The following is a 19,124-nucleotide window of genomic DNA, read 5'->3' as shown; positions in this document are numbered from 1 at the left end:
GCGAGCGAACAAAATCACCATCCCGGCGAGACTTTTTTCTCATTCCCGATCAGCAACATCAAGTTGCTGATCGTGAGTGTGGAAAATATACCTCCGGTGAGATTCTCTATGCGGGGAGGTCAGGTTTCTCATTGCGAGTGGTCGCGTATGCTCGTGACCGCTCGAGATGAGAAACTACCAGCCCGAGGAAGCTGCCGCTCAAGTACAAATCTACTTGAGCGACAGAAAACGACCGCTTGCACTGTGCAAGATGCCGTTTACAAAGATTGCACAGTGCGGACAAGCATCTGGCACAGTGCAATCAGTGCGAACAGCATTTTCCCTACCGCACTACGCACTTCGTGTAGCTACACGTAGCTTGCATAGTGCGAAGTGCTACCGTGGCGCTACTACGCAAACTATGCCCAGGGTTAGCAGTGTGCAGGTCTGTGTTACTCCCTTGACCCCCCACACATGATGGGTTTCCCCGGTAGAACCTGGTCCCATCTCCTGCCGAAGGGACGGGGTGGTTCCAACAGATGCCTGGTGCATTGATCCAGTCGACAGACCCCTTCGCTTCCTGTGAAACATTTTCAGAAATAACAAGGTGGGCAATATTTCCAAGTTGTTGCCAAGGTTGGGGGAGGGGGGACGCTTGGTTAATACTTTCTCTGCTAACTCTACTCTTTAGCTGCAGAAGGTACATTCAGGCCAAGGATAAACTCTTCCTGGACATAAGACGCAGACAACCTTCTTTCCACCTGTCCGTTCCCTGTCCATGGAGTACTTTTAGTAATAAGCTGTCGCAGAGATTCATGGGGGGGGGTTTGGACAATACTTCTTTCCACAAGTTCCTCCTCTCGCCAAGGCTTGACCTTAGTAATGTTTCTCAAGCTGTTGCAGAGTTTTTTTTGGGGGTGGCGTGGCTTGGAGTATACTTCTTTCCACCTGTCCCTTCCCTGTCCATGGGGTACCTTTAGTAACATTGTTCAAGCTGTTGCTGAGTTTCGTGGGGGGCTTGGACTATTCTCCTTCACCCCAGTCCCTTCTCTCTCCAATCCTTCACTCCAGTGATGTTTCTGGAGGTGCTCCCTGATTGCACCCTATTTGCAGTCCGCGCGCACCCTCGATCGCGCGCCCCCGCTGTGTGTAATGCTGCTCGGATCCCTCGGATGGATGGAACACAATAGCTGCCTCTGAAAACCATTATAAATATTAATAGAATTGATAAAACTCTAAAAATGCATCATGTCGCATCGCCTCCCCAGAAATCCTTTAGATGCAATCATCCGGCGTGCAGCAAATTGCTCTTTTTCACTCATTACTTTTGTGATCAGTGCGGTTCTCTGCAGGAGTCTGCGTCGCAGCTCAGCCTCTTCAGCCGAGTGATCCTCTGCACTCAGCAGACTGGGGCACCCCTCCCATCGCAGCTCCCTTTATCGATGGGTCTGATGAATATATGGAGTTTCTATAAATCAATCTTCGGTATTTATATTTCTTTTTTTTTTTGTAATCCTTAGGTCTGTCTGGTAGTTTGAGGTATCTAACAGACATAAGGGTTACAGTAGCAAATCAAAATCAAATCATGGAATATTTTTTAAGCGCACAAATCACTCGAAAGTCTCAAGGCGCTTGAAGACATCTCTCAAGATCAGTTTAGTGAGATGTAATTAGGTATCAAACAGCCATGTGTTTAACTTCCTGCGAAAACAGTTGTGATCAATGATGATGCGTAGGTGTGGGGGCAGTTTGTTCCAAATAGCCGGAGCAAGGAAGGAGAAGGATCTCCCTCCGTTGTTGGTGGTACGAATTCTGAGAGGTGTGGGAAGTGATTCGTTGGTGGATCTCAGAGTCCTGCAGGGTTGGTACCAACTGAACTTTTTGGCCCAAAAGCCCAGACTTCTTCCATACATATTTTTGTGCATTAAGTAGAGAATCTTAAAACGTATTCGTTTCAGACAGGCAACCAATGTAAGAGCCTCAGGTTGGGTGCCTACAGGGATCTTGGCGGAAGATTGAGCACTAGCCTGGCTGCAGTGTGCTGCAGAACCTAAAGCCTTCGAAGAAGGTCTTCATTTATTGATGCCAACTGGGCATTTCCATAGTCCATACGGTTCATAATCATCCCTGGACTAAAGGTTTTCTGGCCTCCATCGGAATCCATAAAAAAACTTTGCGTAGATTACGCCTGACACCAAAACAGGAGCTAATTATCTTATTGATCTGATTTTTCATTGATAATTTACTGTCAATTTGGAATCCTAAATTCCATACCGTCTGTGTAGGAGTTGGGCAGGGGCCGAGGTTTGGAGGCCACCAATCTTGTGACCAATGTTAATGCGCCTTGCCAAAGAGCATGATCTTGGTTTTACCTCCGTTTAATTGAGGGTGATTTGTGCTCATCCACCTGTCAATATGGGAAGTGCAAACTTTAAACCGTGACTTTGTTGCCATTGGATCTGGGCCAAGAGTGATCAAGATGTGAGTGTCATCGGCATATGACACAACATCAAAGCCCGTAGGATATGATGCCCTTGGCCAATGGGGTCACATATAGATTAAAAAGTGTCTGGCTCAGACTAGAGCCCTGCGTCAATCCCATCCTAACTGATCTACTGCAAGAGACGGTGTTTTCCACCTGTACTGTCGAAGCTCGTCAGTTAAATAGCTCCTGAGCCACTGTAGGGCCTTCCCCCTGACACCGAGCTCCCTGAGCCGACGTTCAAGAATGCAGTCGGAGATGGTGTCAAAAGCTGCTGATAGATCTAGCGGGACGAGGATAGATGACGGCCCGCTGTCCAATGCCAACCTGGTGCTATCAGTTACTTCCACCAGAGATATTTCAGTGCTATGGGTGGCCCTGAAACCCGATTGTGAGGGGGCTAGTAATCTCTGGCTTTCAAGATGGACAATGAGCTGTTGATTGCACAGCCACTCGAGCATCTTCCCAAAATGAGGATGCAGTGAGATTGGACGGTAATTAGAAGGGAGTTTAGGGTCGGTGGTGGATTTTTTTAGTATTGGCCTGACTCGGGCAGTTTTCCATATCTTTGGGACCTCGGATTGTGACAGTGACCTATTAAATAGGTCAGTGAGGCTATCTAACGGCGTCAGAGCTATGATTGGAAAGAATCTCGGTGGCACGGGGTCTGTAGGTGAATCAGATTTTATTTTTAGCATGACTTTGGTCACTTCTTTTGAGTTACACTGGAAGAATTCGTCCAGGATATGAGGAGGGCCTGAATATGTCATGGGAGGATTTCCTGAGACTTTGATGTCATGGGGTGGAAAGGAGTTATGATTTGCAACAATTTTATCGTCAAAGAATTTAGAGAGGGAGTCAATGCAGTCTTGTGAAGTGGAGACTTGTGTCTGAACAGGTGGCGTTGTAAATTCTTTGAAGATTTGATAAAGCTCCTTGTTGGAGTTTGCCGCCTTCTCGATCTGATTTAGGAGAAATCGTTTTTTTGTTTGCCTAATGTTCTCCATTTAATTGCGGTGGATACATTTATATGTTTCACGGTCTGTTAGATCTTTACTTTTTCTCCATTTCCGCTCCGCTGTCCTACGCGAGAGCTTTGCTGACTTCAGCTGCTCCGTAAACCAGGGAGCGGCTCTAGATTTAATTTTTACCCTTGTAAGAGCGGTAAGTTTGTCTAGCGCATCAGTTATTGTTCTCTCAAAGAAAGTTGCTGCCTGATCGATGTTGACATTTTGGCTATATTGGGTGGAGCTAAAATAAGTTGCAAAAAGAGGTAAGGTAACTTTACGCCATGACCTTCACCAGATTGGTTCGTTGCTGTGGTCAGTTTTGGAGTTGTGAGCTGGAATAACAAACTTTAGTAGGTCATGATGTGAGCATAATAATGGGGATGGCGGCTCAACCTTAACCTCTGTGGAATTTGTAAACAGTAGGTCGAGCGTGTGACCAGCAGTGTGAGTGGGCCCTGCTACCAGTTGGGTGAGTCCCAAAGGGCTCATATTTGTGATTAGCTGGTCTGCGTCTGGGTTCTGTAGTATTTCAGCATGATAGTTAAAATCTCCTATTAAAAGGAAAAGACCAGAGGCCAGTACATGCGGCTCGATTATCTCAAGTAACTTGTCTGGGAAACTGTTTTTGGGGCCAGGAGGTCTGTATTCTAACGCTCCTCTCCATGCACCTCCAGACGGACCCTCCATTCTGAAGATACATCATTCCAACTTGTCAACACTCGTGGTTTCTAGGGAGGTGATACTCACGCCAGGGGGAGTGGCTAGGAGTAGACCTTCTCCTCTATTCTTATTTCTGCCACTCTTATTATGTTGTGTTGTGGTGGAAAGGCAGTGACCACGTCTTTGGAGAATACTCAAGTAACCAGGTTTCTGTGATGAAACAGATGTCTGGTAATTCAATATCCATGAGGCTCCATAAATAACGGCGTGTTTAGGAATAGAGCGCGCGTTGAAATATATTGCTTTTAATCATTTCGGAATGTTGGTGTGGTTTAGGTTACAATGTTTGGGTTATGCTCAATAGAGCAAATTTGTTAAAACATGATGGGGCATATTATCAAGACAGGTGATAAAATTATCGCCGCTTTAGCGGCAGGAAACTGCAGCTAATGCGACGATAATGGGCTTGATAATATGCTCTATGGAATTCCAATTGAAACCCATGTTAGATGTGAAGGACTGCTTACCAAACAATTGGGCTTCTATTGGAATTCCATTAAAAAAAAAAAAATTAATCCAGTATTTGTAAAGCGCGCAGCTACCCGTAGGCATCCCGTCGCAGGAGGGCAGTTGGGAAGATTAAGCAAGCTATTGCCCAGAGTCACATGGTGCTGGGCAGACCCCTGCCGCCGGAGCCGGGGATCGAACCGTGATCCCCAGCGTCTGGCGTCAGTTGCCCTGGCAGCTGCGACACGCCTCTTCCATAGAGCATATTATCAAGCCCATTATCACTGTGTTAGCTGCAGTTTTCTCCTGCTAAAGCGGCAATAATTTTATCGCCTGTCTTGATAATATGCTCCGATAGCCCTTGCACCCTGCTGGTCGTTGTGTCTCCTGGTGTAACTGAATGTTTAAGAAGGGGATAATTTAGGTCTTTTAAACCCTGACTCGAATATTTGAAGACAGCCATGATGGGCCTCACCGGATTGGACGGAGGCTCGCAGGGACGTATAAGGAAGGAGCAGAGGTCCTGGCTGAGCTGAAAAACAACAGATGTCTGTGTGTGTGCGCATGCGCGGACCGCGTCAGGTGGGACCTGGCATGTGCACTCAGGGACAACTCTTAAAGAAGCAACCTTGGGGCACCCACAAAATAAGCACATTTACAGAACCTTATACGAAAACCCCTTCCCATTCAAACATCAGCATCTTATATGGAGTTTCGTGGGAGACTGAAAACTTTTCTGTTCGCACAGGCCTTCTCATCTTAATCCAACTCTGTCCCTGCTCTTGAAGTTGAATTGACCCCGCAGCGCCATGAAACCGCTAGGTAAATGTGCGCTATACAAATATTTTTAAATTCAAATTCAAAACAATTCCCGTGTGTCATTCAGGGAGTGCACAGTGGGGGCACAAAAATGGAGATTTCTGCACGAAATTGATGTTTGAAAAGGAGAGGCCGGAAGAAGATGCTTCAGCCTCATAAGCAGCCTGTTGGAGATGTTTCTGCTGCTTTTAGGACTGAAAGGCGGACTCCAGAGCCTTGCAGCTGCTGCTCGAGGTATTTCTGGTCCAGTCTTAGGAATATTAGGTCAAAGGTCACACACTTATGGCAGGTGAGTTACGATCAGAATTCACGCACTCGTTCACTTTGATCTGAATCCAATTTCCTGTTGTTGTTTCCCGTGATGTGCCCTCAGACCAGACCTCAGACCTGACCTCAGACGTGACCTCAGACGTGACCTCAGACCTGACCTCAGACCTGACCTCAGACGTGACCTCAGACCAAACCTCAGACATGATGTCAGACGCGACTTCAGAATGCCGTCAGATGTGCCCTCAGTCCAGACCACAGACGCAACCTCAGATATGCCCTCAGACCAGACCTCAGACCTGACCTCAGATGTGACCTCAGACCAGACCTCAGACCTGACCTCAGATGTGACCTCAGACCAGACCTCAGACCTGACCTCAGATGTGACCTCAGACGTGACCTCAGACCTGACCTCACACAAGCCCTCAGACCAGACCTCACCCCAAACCTCAGACATGCTGTCAGACGCGACTTCAGAATGCCGTCAGATATGCCCTCAGACCTGACCTCAGACGCGCCCTCAGATATGCCCTCAGCCCAGACCTCAGACGCGCCTCAGCCCAGACCTCAGACGCGCCCTCAGATATGTCCTCAGCCCAGACCTCAGACGCGCCTCAGCCCAGACCTCAGACGTGCCCTCAGATATGCCCTCAGCCCAGACCTCAGACGCGCCTCAGCCCAGACCTCAGACGCGCCCTCAGATATGCCCCTAGCCCACACCTCAGACGCGCCTCAGCCCAGACCTCAGACGCGCCGTCAGATATGCCCTCAGCCCACACCTCAGACGCAACCTCAGATACGCCCTCAGACCACACCTCAAACGCGACCTCAGATGCGACCTCAGACGCGACCTCAGATATGCCCTCAGCCCACACCTCAGACGCGCCTCAGCCCAGACCTCAGACCACACCTCAGACGCGCCTCAGCCCAGACCTCAGACGCGCCCTCAGATATGCCCTCAGACCACACCTCAGACGCACCTCAGCCCAGACCTCACACGCGCCCTCAGATATGTCCTCAGCCCAGACCTCAGACGGGCCTCAGCCCAGACCTCAGACGCGCCCTCAGATATGCCCTCAGACCAGACCTCAGACGCGACCTCAGATATGCCCTCAGACCTGACCTCAGACGCAACCTCAGATATGCCCTCAGACCACACCTCAGACGCGCCCTCAGATATGCCCTCAGCCCACACCACAGACGCGCCTCAGCCCAGACCTCAGACGCGCCCTCAGATATGCCCTCAGCCCAGACCTCAGACGCGCCTCAGCCCAGACCTCAGACGCGACCTCAGATATGCCCTCAGCCCAGACCTCAGACGCGCCTCAGCCCAGACCTCAGACGCGACCTCAGATATGCCCTCAGCCCACACCTCAGACGCGACCTCAGATGCGACCTCAGGCGCGACCTCAGATATGCCCTCAGCCCAGACCTCAGACGCGCCTCAGCCCAGACCTCAGACGCGCCCTCAGATATGCCCTCAGCCCAGACCTCAGACGCGCCTCAGCCCAGACCTCAGACGCGCCCTCAGATATGCCCTCAGACCACACCTCAGACGCGACCTCAGATGCGACCTCAGACGCGACCTCAGATATGCCCTCAGCCCAGACCTCAGACGCGACCTCAGATATGCCCTCAGACCACACCTCAGACGCGCCCTCAGATATGCCATCAGACCACACCTCAGACGCGCCTCAGCCCAGACCTCAGACGCGCCCTCAGATATGCCCTCAGCCCAGACCTCAGACGCGCCTCAGCCCAGACCTCAGACGCGCCCTCAGATATGCCCTCAGCCCACACCTCAGACGCGACCTCAGATGCGACCTCAGACGCGACCTCAGATATGCCCTCAGCCCAGACCTCAGACGCGCCTCAGCCCAGACCTCAGACCCGCCCTCAGATATGCCCTCAGCCCAGACCTCAGATGCGCCTCAGCCCAGACCTCAGATGCGCCCTCAGATATGCCCTCAGCCCAGACCTCAGACGTGCCTCAGCCCAGACCTCAGACGCGCCCTCAGATATGCCCTCAGACCACACCTCAGACGCGCCTCAGCCCAGACCTCAGACGCGCCCTCAGATATGCCCTCAGCCCACACCTCAGACGCGACCTCAGATGCGACCTCAGACGCGACCTCAGATATGCCCTCAGCCCAGACCTCAGAAGTGCCTCAGCCCAGACCTCAGATGCTCCCTCAGATATGCCCTCAGCCCACACCTCAGACGCGACCTCAGATGCGACCTCAGACGCGCCCTAAGATATGCCCTCAGCCCAGACCTCAGACGCGCCTCAGCCCAGACCTCAGACGCGCCCTCAGATATGCCCTCAGCTCAGACCTCAGACGCGCCTCAGCCCTGACCTCAGACGCGCCATCAGATATGCCCTCAGCCCAGACCTCAGACGCGCCCTCAGATATGCCCTCAGCCCAGACCTCAGACGCGCCTCAGCCCAGACCTCAGACGCGCCCTCAGATATGCCCTCAGACCACACCTCAGACGCGACCTCAGATGCGACCTCAGACGCGACCTCAGATATGCCCTCAGCCCAGACCTCAGACGCGACCTCAGATATGCCCTCAGACCACACCTCAGACGCGCGCCCTCAGATATGCCCTCAGACCACACCTCAGACGCGCCTCAGCCCAGACCTCAGACGCGCCCTCAGATATGCCCTCAGCCCAGACCTCCGACGCGCCTCAGCCCAGACCTCAGACGCGCCCTCAGATATGCCCTCAGCCCAGACCTCAGACGCGCCTCAGCCCAGACCTCAGACGCGCCCTCAGATATGCCCTCAGACGCGACCTCAGATATGCCCTCAGACCACACCTCAGACGCGACCTCAGATATGCCCTCAGACCACACCTCCGACGCGACCTCAGATGCGACCTCAGACGCGACCTCAGATATGCCCTCAGACCTGACCTCAGACGCGCCTCAGCCCAGACCTCAGACGCGCCCTCAGATATGCCCTCAGCCCAGACCTCAGACGCTTCCTTCCAAACGTGTTATCGGACCCTGAACTCTGAAGCTCTGCCGAGTTCACCGCCGGTGCTCTGAGGCCACCGGTGTGGCGAGTGGCTAGAGCTGACAGGCAAGAATCCTCCTTGAGGGTCACCTGCAAGATGTGCAGACAATACAGGTATTTATTTTGTAGACATTCTTTCTTGTCAGAGCAGAGGACACGCCCAACACAACAAACAAACAAACAAAGAAGCTTTTGTTGGAAAATAAACAAAGACATGTTTTAAATGTATTGAATCGAAGAGCGCTTAGGGTCAGAAACGGGGGGCGGGTGGGGGGGGGAGTGTCCCCGGTGCTCCTCATGCTCTCCTCTGCTCTGTGCTCTCTTGAAGCACAGCTGTTGGAGAGAACAAAGGAAACCAGATGTTAAGAAGCTAAAGGAAGAGCTGTCGGGAATGATGAGATATGCTCTGGATGGGACATCTGCAGGCTCTCACTTCAAAACACCCCTGGACCTCTGGAAGATCAGACGATGACAGAACCTAGAGTCTGAGGGCCCGTTTCAAAGAACTAACTTAAGACAAACTCCTAAACTTACTACTTTTGGTATTCACAGAAGCTAGGATTTTGTCTTAAGTTTGTCTTAAGACAGACGTAAGACAAAATACTAACTTCTGTCAATACCAAAAGTAGTAAGTTTAGGATTTTGTCTTAAGTTAGTTCTGTGAATCGGGCCCTTGGTGTCGAGGGCCCGCACTGAGCTGGTTCAGGAGCTATCTGACAGACCGAACATCTAGGGCCCGATTCACAGAAATAACTTAAGACAAAATCCTAAACTTACTACTTTTGGTATTCATAGAAGTTAGGATTTTGTCTTAAGTTTGTCTTAAGACAGACGTAAGACAAAATACTAACTTAAGTCTGTCTTAAGTCTGTCTTAAGACAAACTTAAGACAAAATCCTAACTTCTGTCAATACCAAAAGTAGTAAGTTTAGGATTTTGTCTTAAGTTAGTTCTGTGAATCAGGCCCTGAGAGAAGAACAGACCCGCTGTCTCTCCGGTACCCATGACCAGGACGTGCACTTCCAGGGTCACACGTCTGACCTCCTCTACCCATGAGCAGAACGTGCAGTCCGAGGGTCCCATGTCTGACCTCCTGTACCCAAGAACAGGACGTGCACACCGAGGGTCACACGTGTGACCTTCTGTACCCATGACCAGGATGTGCACTCCGAGGGTCATACGTCTGACCTTCTCTACCCATGAGCAGGACGTGCACTCCCAGGGTCACACGTCTGACCTCCTCTACCCATGAGCAGGACGTGCAGTCCGAGGGTCCCTCGTCTGACCTCCTGTACCCAAGACCAAGACGTGCACTCCGAGGGTCACACATCTGACCTCCTGTACCCATAACATGGACGTGCACTCCCAGGGTCACACGTCTGACCTCCGGTACCCATAACACGGATGTGCATTCCCAGGGTCACACGTCTGACCTCCTGTACCAATGACAAGGATGTGCACTCCAAGGATCACACATCTGACCTCCTCTACCCATGAGCAGGACGTGCACTCTGAGATTCCCACGTCTGACCTCCTCTACCCATGACAAGGACGTGCACTCCGAGGGTCCCACGTCTGACCTCCTGTACCCATAACAAGGACGTGCACTTCCAGGGTCACACGTCTGACCTCCTTCCTGTACCCATAACAAGGACGTGCACTCCGAGGGTCACACGTCTTACCTCCTGTACCCATAACAAGGACGTGCACTTCCAGGGTCACACGTCTGACCTCCTGTACCCATAACAAGGACGTGCACTCCCAGGCTCACACGTCTGACCTCCTCTACCCATGAGCAGGACGTGCAGTCTGAGGTTCCCACGTCTGACCTCCTGTACCCAAGACCAGGACGTGCACGCCGAGGGTCACACGTCTGACTTCCTGTACCCATAACAAGGACGTGCACTCCAACGATCATACGTCTGACCTCCTGTACCCATAACAAGGATGTGCACTCCCAGGGTAACACGTCTGACCTCCTGTACCCATGACAAGGACGTACACTCCCAGGGTCACATGCCTGACTTCCTGTAGCCATAACCAGGACTTGCACTCCGAGGGTCACACGTCTGACCTCCTGCACCCATAACAAGGATGTGCACTCCCAGGGTCACACGTCTGACCTCCTGTACCCATGACAAGGACGTGCACTCCCAGGGTCACACGCCTGACCTCCTTTAGCCATGACCAGGATGTGCACTCCCAGGGTCACACGTCTGACCTCCTGTACCCATGACAAGGACTTGCACTCCCAGGGTCACACGTCTGACCTCCTGTACCCATAACAAGGACGTGCACTCCCAGGGTCACACGTCTGACCTCCTGTACCCATGACAAGGACTTGCACTCCCAGGGTCACACGTCTGACCTCCTGTTAAACCTACTGGACACAACAAGCCACAGAGGACTTATCCTGCTCCTGCCCAGTTGACCAGTGGCAGCGGGACCTGGACTGGACCCTGCTGTTTGGCTTCTGCCTGCCATCCTGTGAGTCTCCAAGTGCCCCCCTGAGATCCTGGGGGACCTCAGGAGTGCGCCCCACTGGTGGATTAGGACTTTGAAAGACTAACGTCAGAAAGTAAAACCTCTGTCCAGGACGAAGCTGGTTCATGTATCTGACCTGCGCCCCATCGTGGTCAGCATCTAATGATACCCAGGTCCCCTGCGGCCCATCGGGGTCAGCATCAAATGATACCCAGGTCCCCTGCGGCCCATCGGGGTCAGCATCTAATGATACCCAGGTCCCCTGCGGCCCATCGGGGTCAGCATCTAATGATACCCAGGTCCCCTGCGGCCCATCGGGGTCAGCATCTAATGATACCCAGGTCCCCTGCGGCCCATCGGGGTCAGCATCTAATGATACCCAGGTCCCCTGCGGCCCATCGGGGTCAGCATCAAATGATACCCAGGTCCTGTTCTACTGCGAATACTGGCTGATATTGACTTAAAACTTTACAAAATCATATCTCTGGCTCCCTTGTTGGACTCTTGTCAGTTTGGTGTCGTATTGTTTATTAATTTTACACTAGTTATTGTCATGATTTTTTCCATGTCTACTATGTTTTAGTTGATATAGTTAATTAAAAAACATTACAATGTGTGAAACATGTCATCTTAAAATATAGAATAAGAAAACGTAAAATTAAACAGAGTAAAAGTGTTAGGGGAATAGTGCTTATATAGCGAGGGGAAACTAGATGTTCAAGAAACAACTTATTACAGGTTGTTCCTTAAAACAGTATGCATTTTGAGATTTTTATTGGTTTGCATTTCAAATTTATCCCTGTTTTAGTGCCCCTGTGTCTCCAATCCTCACTGGTCTCACCCCAGGGTACTTGTGTGTCTCCAATCCTTCCTGGCCGGGTCTCACCCCAGGATGCTCCTGTGTCTCCAACCCTCAGTGGCCTGCTCTCACTCCAGGGTGCTCATGTGTCTCCAATCCTTACTGGTCTCACCCCAGGGTGCTCCTGTGTCTCCAATCCTCACTGGCTCTCACCCCAGGGTGCTCCTGTGTCTCCAATCATCACTGACTTCGTCTCACCCCAGGGTGCTCCTGTGTCACCAATCCTCACTGGCCTGGTCTCACCCCAGGGTGCTCCTGTGTCTCCAATCCTCACTGGCTCTCACCCCAGGGTGCTCCTGTGTCTCCAATCATCACTGACTTCGTCTCACCCCAGGGTGCTCCTGTGTCTCCAATCCTCTCTGGCCTGGTCTCACCCCGGGGTGCTCCTGTGTCACCAATCCTCACTGGCCTGGTCTCACCCCGGGGTGCTCCTGTGTCTCTAATCCTCACTGGCTCTTACCCCAGGGTGCTCCTGTGTCTCCAATCCTCTCTGGCCTGGTCTCACCCCGGGGTGCTCCTGTGTCTCTAATCCTCACTGGCTCTTACCCCAGGGTGCTCCTGTGTCTCCAATCCTCTCTGGCCTGGTCTCACCCCGGGGTGCTCCTGTGTCTCCAATCCTCCCTGGCCTGCTCTCACCCCAGGGTGCTCCTGTGTCACCAATCCTCACTGGCCTGGTCTCACCCCGGGGTGCTCCTGTGTCTCCAATCCTCACTGGCCTGGTCTCACCCCGGGGTGCTCCTGTGTCTCCAATCCTCACTGGCCTGGTCTCACCCCGGGGTGCTCCTGTGTCACCAATCCTCACTGGCCTGGTCTCACCCCAGGGTGCTCCTGTGTCTCCAATCCTCACTGGCTCTTACCCCAGGGTGCTCCTGTGTCTCCAATCCTCACTGGCTCTTACCCCAGGGTGCTCCTGTGTCTCCAATCCTCACTGGCCTGGTCTCACCCCGGGGTGCTCCTGTGTCTCCAATCCTCTCTGGCCTGCTCTCACCCCAGGGTGCTCCTGTGTCACCAATCCTCACTGGCTCTCACCCCAGGGTGCTCCTGTGTCTCCAATCCTCACTGGCCTGCTCTCACCCCAGGGTGCTCCTGTGTCTTCAATCCTCACTGGCCTGCTCTCACCCCAGGGTGCTCCTGTGTCACCAATCCTCACTGGCTCTCACCCCAGGGTGCTCCTGTGTCTCCAATCCTCTCTGGCCTGCTCTCACCCCAGGGTGCTCCTGTGTCACCAATCCTCACTGGCTCTCACCCCAGGGTGCTCCTGTGTCTCCAATCCTCACTGGCCTGCTCTCACCCCAGGGTGCTCCTGTGTCTTCAATCCTCACTGGCCTAGTCTCAACCCAGGGTGCTCCTGTGTCACCAATCCTCACTGGCTCTCACCCCAGGGTGCTCCTGTGTCTCCAATCCTCTCTGGCTTGCTCTCACCCCAGGGTGCTCCTGTGTCACCAATCCTCACTGGCTCTCACCCCAGGGTGCTCCTGTGTCTCCAATCCTCACTGGCCTGCTCTCACCCCAGGGTGCTCCTGTGTCTCCAATCCTCTCTGGCCTGGTCTCACCCCGGGGTGCTCCTGTGTCTCCAATCCTCACTGGCCTGCTCTCACCCCAGGGTGCTCCTGTGTCACCAATCCTCACTGGCCTGGTCTCACCCCAGGGTGCTCCTGTGTCTCCAATCCTCACTGGCTCTCACCCCAGGGTGCTCCTGTGTCTCCAATCATCACTGACTTCGTCTCACCCCAGGGTGCTCCTGTGTCACCAATCCTCACTGGCCTGGTCTCACCCCAGGGTGCTCCTGTGTCTCCAATCCTCACTGGCTCTCACCCCAGGGTGCTCCTGTGTCTCCAATCATCACTGACTTCGTCTCACCCCAGGGTGCTCCTGTGTCTCCAATCCTCTCTGGCCTGGTCTCACCCCGGGGTGCTCCTGTGTCACCAATCCTCACTGGCCTGGTCTCACCCCGGGGTGCTCCTGTGTCTCTAATCCTCACTGGCTCTTACCCCAGGGTGCTCCTGTGTCTCCAATCCTCTCTGGCCTGGTCTCACCCCGGGGTGCTCCTGTGTCTCTAATCCTCACTGGCTCTTACCCCAGGGTGCTCCTGTGTCTCCAATCCTCTCTGGCCTGGTCTCACCCCGGGGTGCTCCTGTGTCTCCAATCCTCCCTGGCCTGCTCTCACCCCAGGGTGCTCCTGTGTCACCAATCCTCACTGGCCTGGTCTCACCCCGGGGTGCTCCTGTGTCTCCAATCCTCACTGGCCTGGTCTCACCCCGGGGTGCTCCTGTGTCTCCAATCCTCACTGGCCTGGTCTCACCCCGGGGTGCTCCTGTGTCACCAATCCTCACTGGCCTGGTCTCACCCCAGGGTGCTCCTGTGTCTCCAATCCTCACTGGCTCTTACCCCAGGGTGCTCCTGTGTCTCCAATCCTCACTGGCTCTTACCCCAGGGTGCTCCTGTGTCTCCAATCCTCACTGGCCTGGTCTCACCCCGGGGTGCTCCTGTGTCTCCAATCCTCTCTGGCCTGCTCTCACCCCAGGGTGCTCCTGTGTCACCAATCCTCACTGGCTCTCACCCCAGGGTGCTCCTGTGTCTCCAATCCTCACTGGCCTGCTCTCACCCCAGGGTGCTCCTGTGTCTTCAATCCTCACTGGCCTGCTCTCACCCCAGGGTGCTCCTGTGTCACCAATCCTCACTGGCTCTCACCCCAGGGTGCTCCTGTGTCTCCAATCCTCTCTGGCCTGCTCTCACCCCAGGGTGCTCCTGTGTCACCAATCCTCACTGGCTCTCACCCCAGGGTGCTCCTGTGTCTCCAATCCTCACTGGCCTGCTCTCACCCCAGGGTGCTCCTGTGTCTTCAATCCTCACTGGCCTAGTCTCAACCCAGGGTGCTCCTGTGTCACCAATCCTCACTGGCTCTCACCCCAGGGTGCTCCTGTGTCTCCAATCCTCTCTGGCTTGCTCTCACCCCAGGGTGCTCCTGTGTCACCAATCCTCACTGGCTCTCACCCCAGGGTGCTCCTGTGTCTCCAATCCTCACTGGCCTGCTCTCACCCCAGGGTGCTCCTGTGTCTCCAATCCTCTCTGGCCTGGTCTCACCCCGGGGTGCTCCTGTGTCTCCAATCCTCACTGGCCTGCTCTCACCCCAGGGTGCTCCTGTGTCACCAATCCTCACTGGCCTGGTCTCACCCCAGGGTGCTCCTGTGTCTCCAATCCTCACTGGCTCTCACCCCAGGGTGCTCCTGTGTCTCCAATCATCACTGACTTCGTCTCACCCCAGGGTGCTCCTGTGTCACCAATCCTCACTGGCCTGGTCTCACCCCAGGGTGCTCCTGTGTCTCCAATCCTCACTGGCTCTCACCCCAGGGTGCTCCTGTGTCTCCAATCATCACTGACTTCGTCTCACCCCAGGGTGCTCTTGTGTCACCAATCCTCACTTGCCTGGTCTCTCCCCATGGTGTTCATGTCTCTCCATTCCTCACTGGTCTCACCCCAGGGTGCTCCTGTGTCACCAATTCTCACTGTCTCTCACCCCTGGGTGCCCTTGTGTCTCCAATTCTCACTGGCCTGCTCTCTTACCCTCGTCTCCTCTCTTGTGCAGGACACAGAAGTCTTGAACACGGCGATCCTGACGGGCAGGGTGGTGTCCACCCCGGTGAGGGTGGTGGCGGTGCAGCAGGACGGCTCTGTCATTGACGTGTCAAGCTCTAGTGAGTGCAGGTCAGCTGATGAAGATGTGCTGAAGGTAAGGTGCCCTCACCCTCACCCTCACCCCTCTGGCTCCTGCTGTCCAAGGTGCATATTTATGATCAGTGAATTGAGAGGGACTCCTTTGAGCACACACTGGGACAGAGGTTATGTTTTCTTTCATTCATGTAAAGATTAAATCTGGTGCAGAAGGAGACAACGTGAATGTGGAATGAGGCAACAGTGGGGGCCCAAAACTGATTGTGTGGAAACCCCGTGGGTGCCCAGGACTTGGAAGTCAGTGCATACAATTATCAATGAGCTATTTAAAATGTTTCTAAAAACGTTAAAAGTGATTTAAAAACAGTTTAAAAAAGAGGAGAGAAAAACGTTCTCTTGAAATATGATTTCTGTTTTAAAGTTCCGCAAATCACAGTCCTAAATGATCATACACGTTGAACTACTGCTACAGTTCGGTCCGAGCTGTTCCTATGAGGCACAGGGTCACTATTGATTTGCATATGGCTGGGTCCAATCTGGGGTGGCATAGTGGGCAAAAGAACAATGGATTTAACCAAGATCTTTTGACTGGGGGAGAATGTTTGAATTGTCAGCATTTTGTCCATCATTTGTTTGCTGTAACACTTTTCGCTCTAAGTGGGATGGGTATGCCTAGACATGGGTCCCTTGCTCACTGTGCCTCTAAATTCAAGCTAGCCTGGTTGAAGAAGGGTGACATACCCTAAAACTGGTCCCATGATGCTTGTTTCCGGTCCAGGGAGAACCTGGCCTGGCAGTTCAGTCTGGACTGCTCCCATGAGGCACAGGGTCAAGACTGATTTTCATATGGCTGGGTCCAAACTGGGGTGGCGTAGTGGGCCAAGGAATGATGGATTTGACCCATATCTTTTGACTGGGGGAGAATGTTTTCCATTGTCACCCTTCCATCCATCATTTGTTTGCTGTAACATATTGTTATTGAAAGTGCCAATTTGAGGAATTTTGTTAAAATGAAAGGGAAAGAAAATCTGAATTCATTCCCAGCACACGATGAGCCAGATTTAGATTAAATGTCCTGGCTGGGAGACGCAACATCATCGCTGCCTACTGCCGCAGGGGACAAACATTTTAATACCTCACATAGCACGTCAAGGGTGCATAGATGAAATTCAGTGCTGCCAACAGCTGGTGTAGAGGTGCACCCAGATGTTGTACCATGCGCTCACGGTAATATCTCTCCAGGAGAGCTTTTTCAATCTCTCTGGCGGTTGGTCCGTCCATTGCATAGCAGGTAAATGACAATCAGGATTCCACCTATTGCTAGCAGGATCAGAGGTAGACCCCCGAAAATGCTTCCAAATATGGAGTGTATAAAGTTCGGAATAACTCTGAGGATTGTTTGAAAGGTGCTAAGGAATCCTGACCCTATTAATTTTAAATAGGTGTACAATACTAATCATATCTGACATATTAAAGATACGACCCTCAATTTCTATGAAATATAGGGGGCAGTTGGTACGTATAAGCGCCTGCATCTCTGTCGAGGTCCTTGCGATTTGAAGTTCAAAGTTTTCTTGAGCAGAGGTTAAGGGTACGGTCTGCTGTAAAAGCATAGTTTTCATTCTGCTCAAAGCATCAAACTGTATAAAAGAAACATTCAGTGAAGGCCATAGCGGCGCCTCCCTGACTGTATTTGTTGGTGGAAACAATACTGACATACAGCAAGTAACCCTGGTGTTCACGTGACCAGATAGGTAATGCCTGGAAGCATACCACAGCAACCTTGATCATTCAGCATCAAGTAACTCCCATTCGAAAGTAACTCTAACACTGGCACGATCACAGCAGCTAGACTACCTTTCATGTGGCAAGACAGATTTGCTATTGAACCATTACATGCTCCATGCAAAACAATATCTTGGCACATGGGAGAACCGCTTAAAGTGTTCTTGCAGTTTGTACCACTAAGAAACACTTCTCAATCCCCAGTCCGGCATCAAAATCTATACGGTAAATCCCAGGATTTCTTAATGTATTCTTTACCCAATTTTTCATATCTGCCTGCCTGCCTTGGCTCAAGGCAATAGTGAAACAGAAAGGTTGTAACCCAGAGAGTGATATGGCCGTGGATTAACCATTCTGTTGATGGGGATTCCACCACTGTGAATGGTAGCCAGTCCGGTTTTTCAATTTGCAGCATTGTATATTTAGCTCCTATTTGTGCCATTTCTCTCTGTGTATCTGTTAGATTGTATTCTGAAAACAGAGAGGTACAGTTTATAAAACTCCAAGGCACAAAGCCTATACTCAAAGATTGCAGCGTCCAGCTTAATAATATAATAGAGCGTAACTGAGATTGGCCGTGTTGTAATATGGCTAAATCCTGTTCCAGTATGTCTATCGCAGAAGATACAATGTTGCCCAATGAATATATCCTGGAGGTCAAAGTTGTTAATCCATTGACTACCACAGCTAACGATTTTTCTAAATTAATACAGTCTATTTCCTGTATTCTTTTTAGCGGCCACTTGTTGGGATATTTTCCAAATTTCATTATAGGCAGCGTAACTGCCAGCATAAGTGAAACGTTTCTGATGTTGTTTCCTGGGTCCTTGTAAAAATCCCTAAGATCCATGTCTTGTGAGAATAAAGATAAGTGTTGTTTCACTTCTGCAAGTGTTGAGGTGTCTAGCCGATTGAGGCACAACTTCCCAACACTATAGGATGTCACTACCCCTCGATGTTCTCTCATAACACAGGTCTGTCCATTGGAAACGGAGTCCTTCAGTGATGTTCACGAATCTTTTATGACATATGTTCGTGTCTAAGGGCCAAACCACCCAAACCACCCACTGTTTCCCATTTGGGTTTACTCTATTGTACTTTAATATGTCATCTACTGTTTACCCTTCTGTTGTAGTTGAAATTTGCCATCCCCATATGTCGGTGTTGGAAACCTAGGGGTGTTCAGGTCCTTGTTCTTGGCTATTCCAAGAAAGGATATCTGTTGCACAGTGCCATATAAAAAGATCATCTGCTGTGGAATGAGGCGTGCTCTAAATAGCGCCTCTGTACCCTGGACTTGCCAGTCCCTCGAACCCCAAATCCATTTGAGTCAATTTCGTCTTTCCATAGGTCAAAACCCTGTTCAGACAATTGGTCCAAAAAGGAAGCAGAGTAAATCTGTTTAGTGTTTGTCAACATAATTTTCAGTGCTGATGTTGGTGCAACCTTATAGTAATATGAGGCTGGATCTGTTGTGTTAAACCCTGAAAAGTATGAAAGTTTCTGTGCAAACGCTTGTGAACTATTTTTTGGTGGTGTTGGGCAATGTTCCCACTGATTGTATTCAAAACATTCCTA

At 51.7% G+C, this 19,124-nt stretch overlaps 1 protein-coding gene across 1 annotated transcript in view; it reads left to right on the top strand.

Annotated features, from left to right (window-relative positions):
* Positions 1-19,124, top strand: part of TMEM132B (transmembrane protein 132B) — a 454,814-nt gene that overhangs the window by 302,645 nt on the left and 133,045 nt on the right. The window contains exon 5 of the mRNA XM_086942680.1: positions 15,676-15,819. Coding sequence (XP_086798806.1) covers positions 15,676-15,819 — 144 coding nt within the window. The remainder of the gene's footprint in view (positions 1-15,675; positions 15,820-19,124) is intronic.

Source organism: Lissotriton vulgaris, chromosome 11 (assembly GCF_964263255.1).
Source record: "Lissotriton vulgaris chromosome 11, aLisVul1.2, whole genome shotgun sequence".
Lineage (NCBI taxonomy): Eukaryota > Metazoa > Chordata > Amphibia > Caudata > Salamandridae > Lissotriton > Lissotriton vulgaris.
This window is presented reverse-complemented; position numbering and strand designations above follow the sequence as displayed.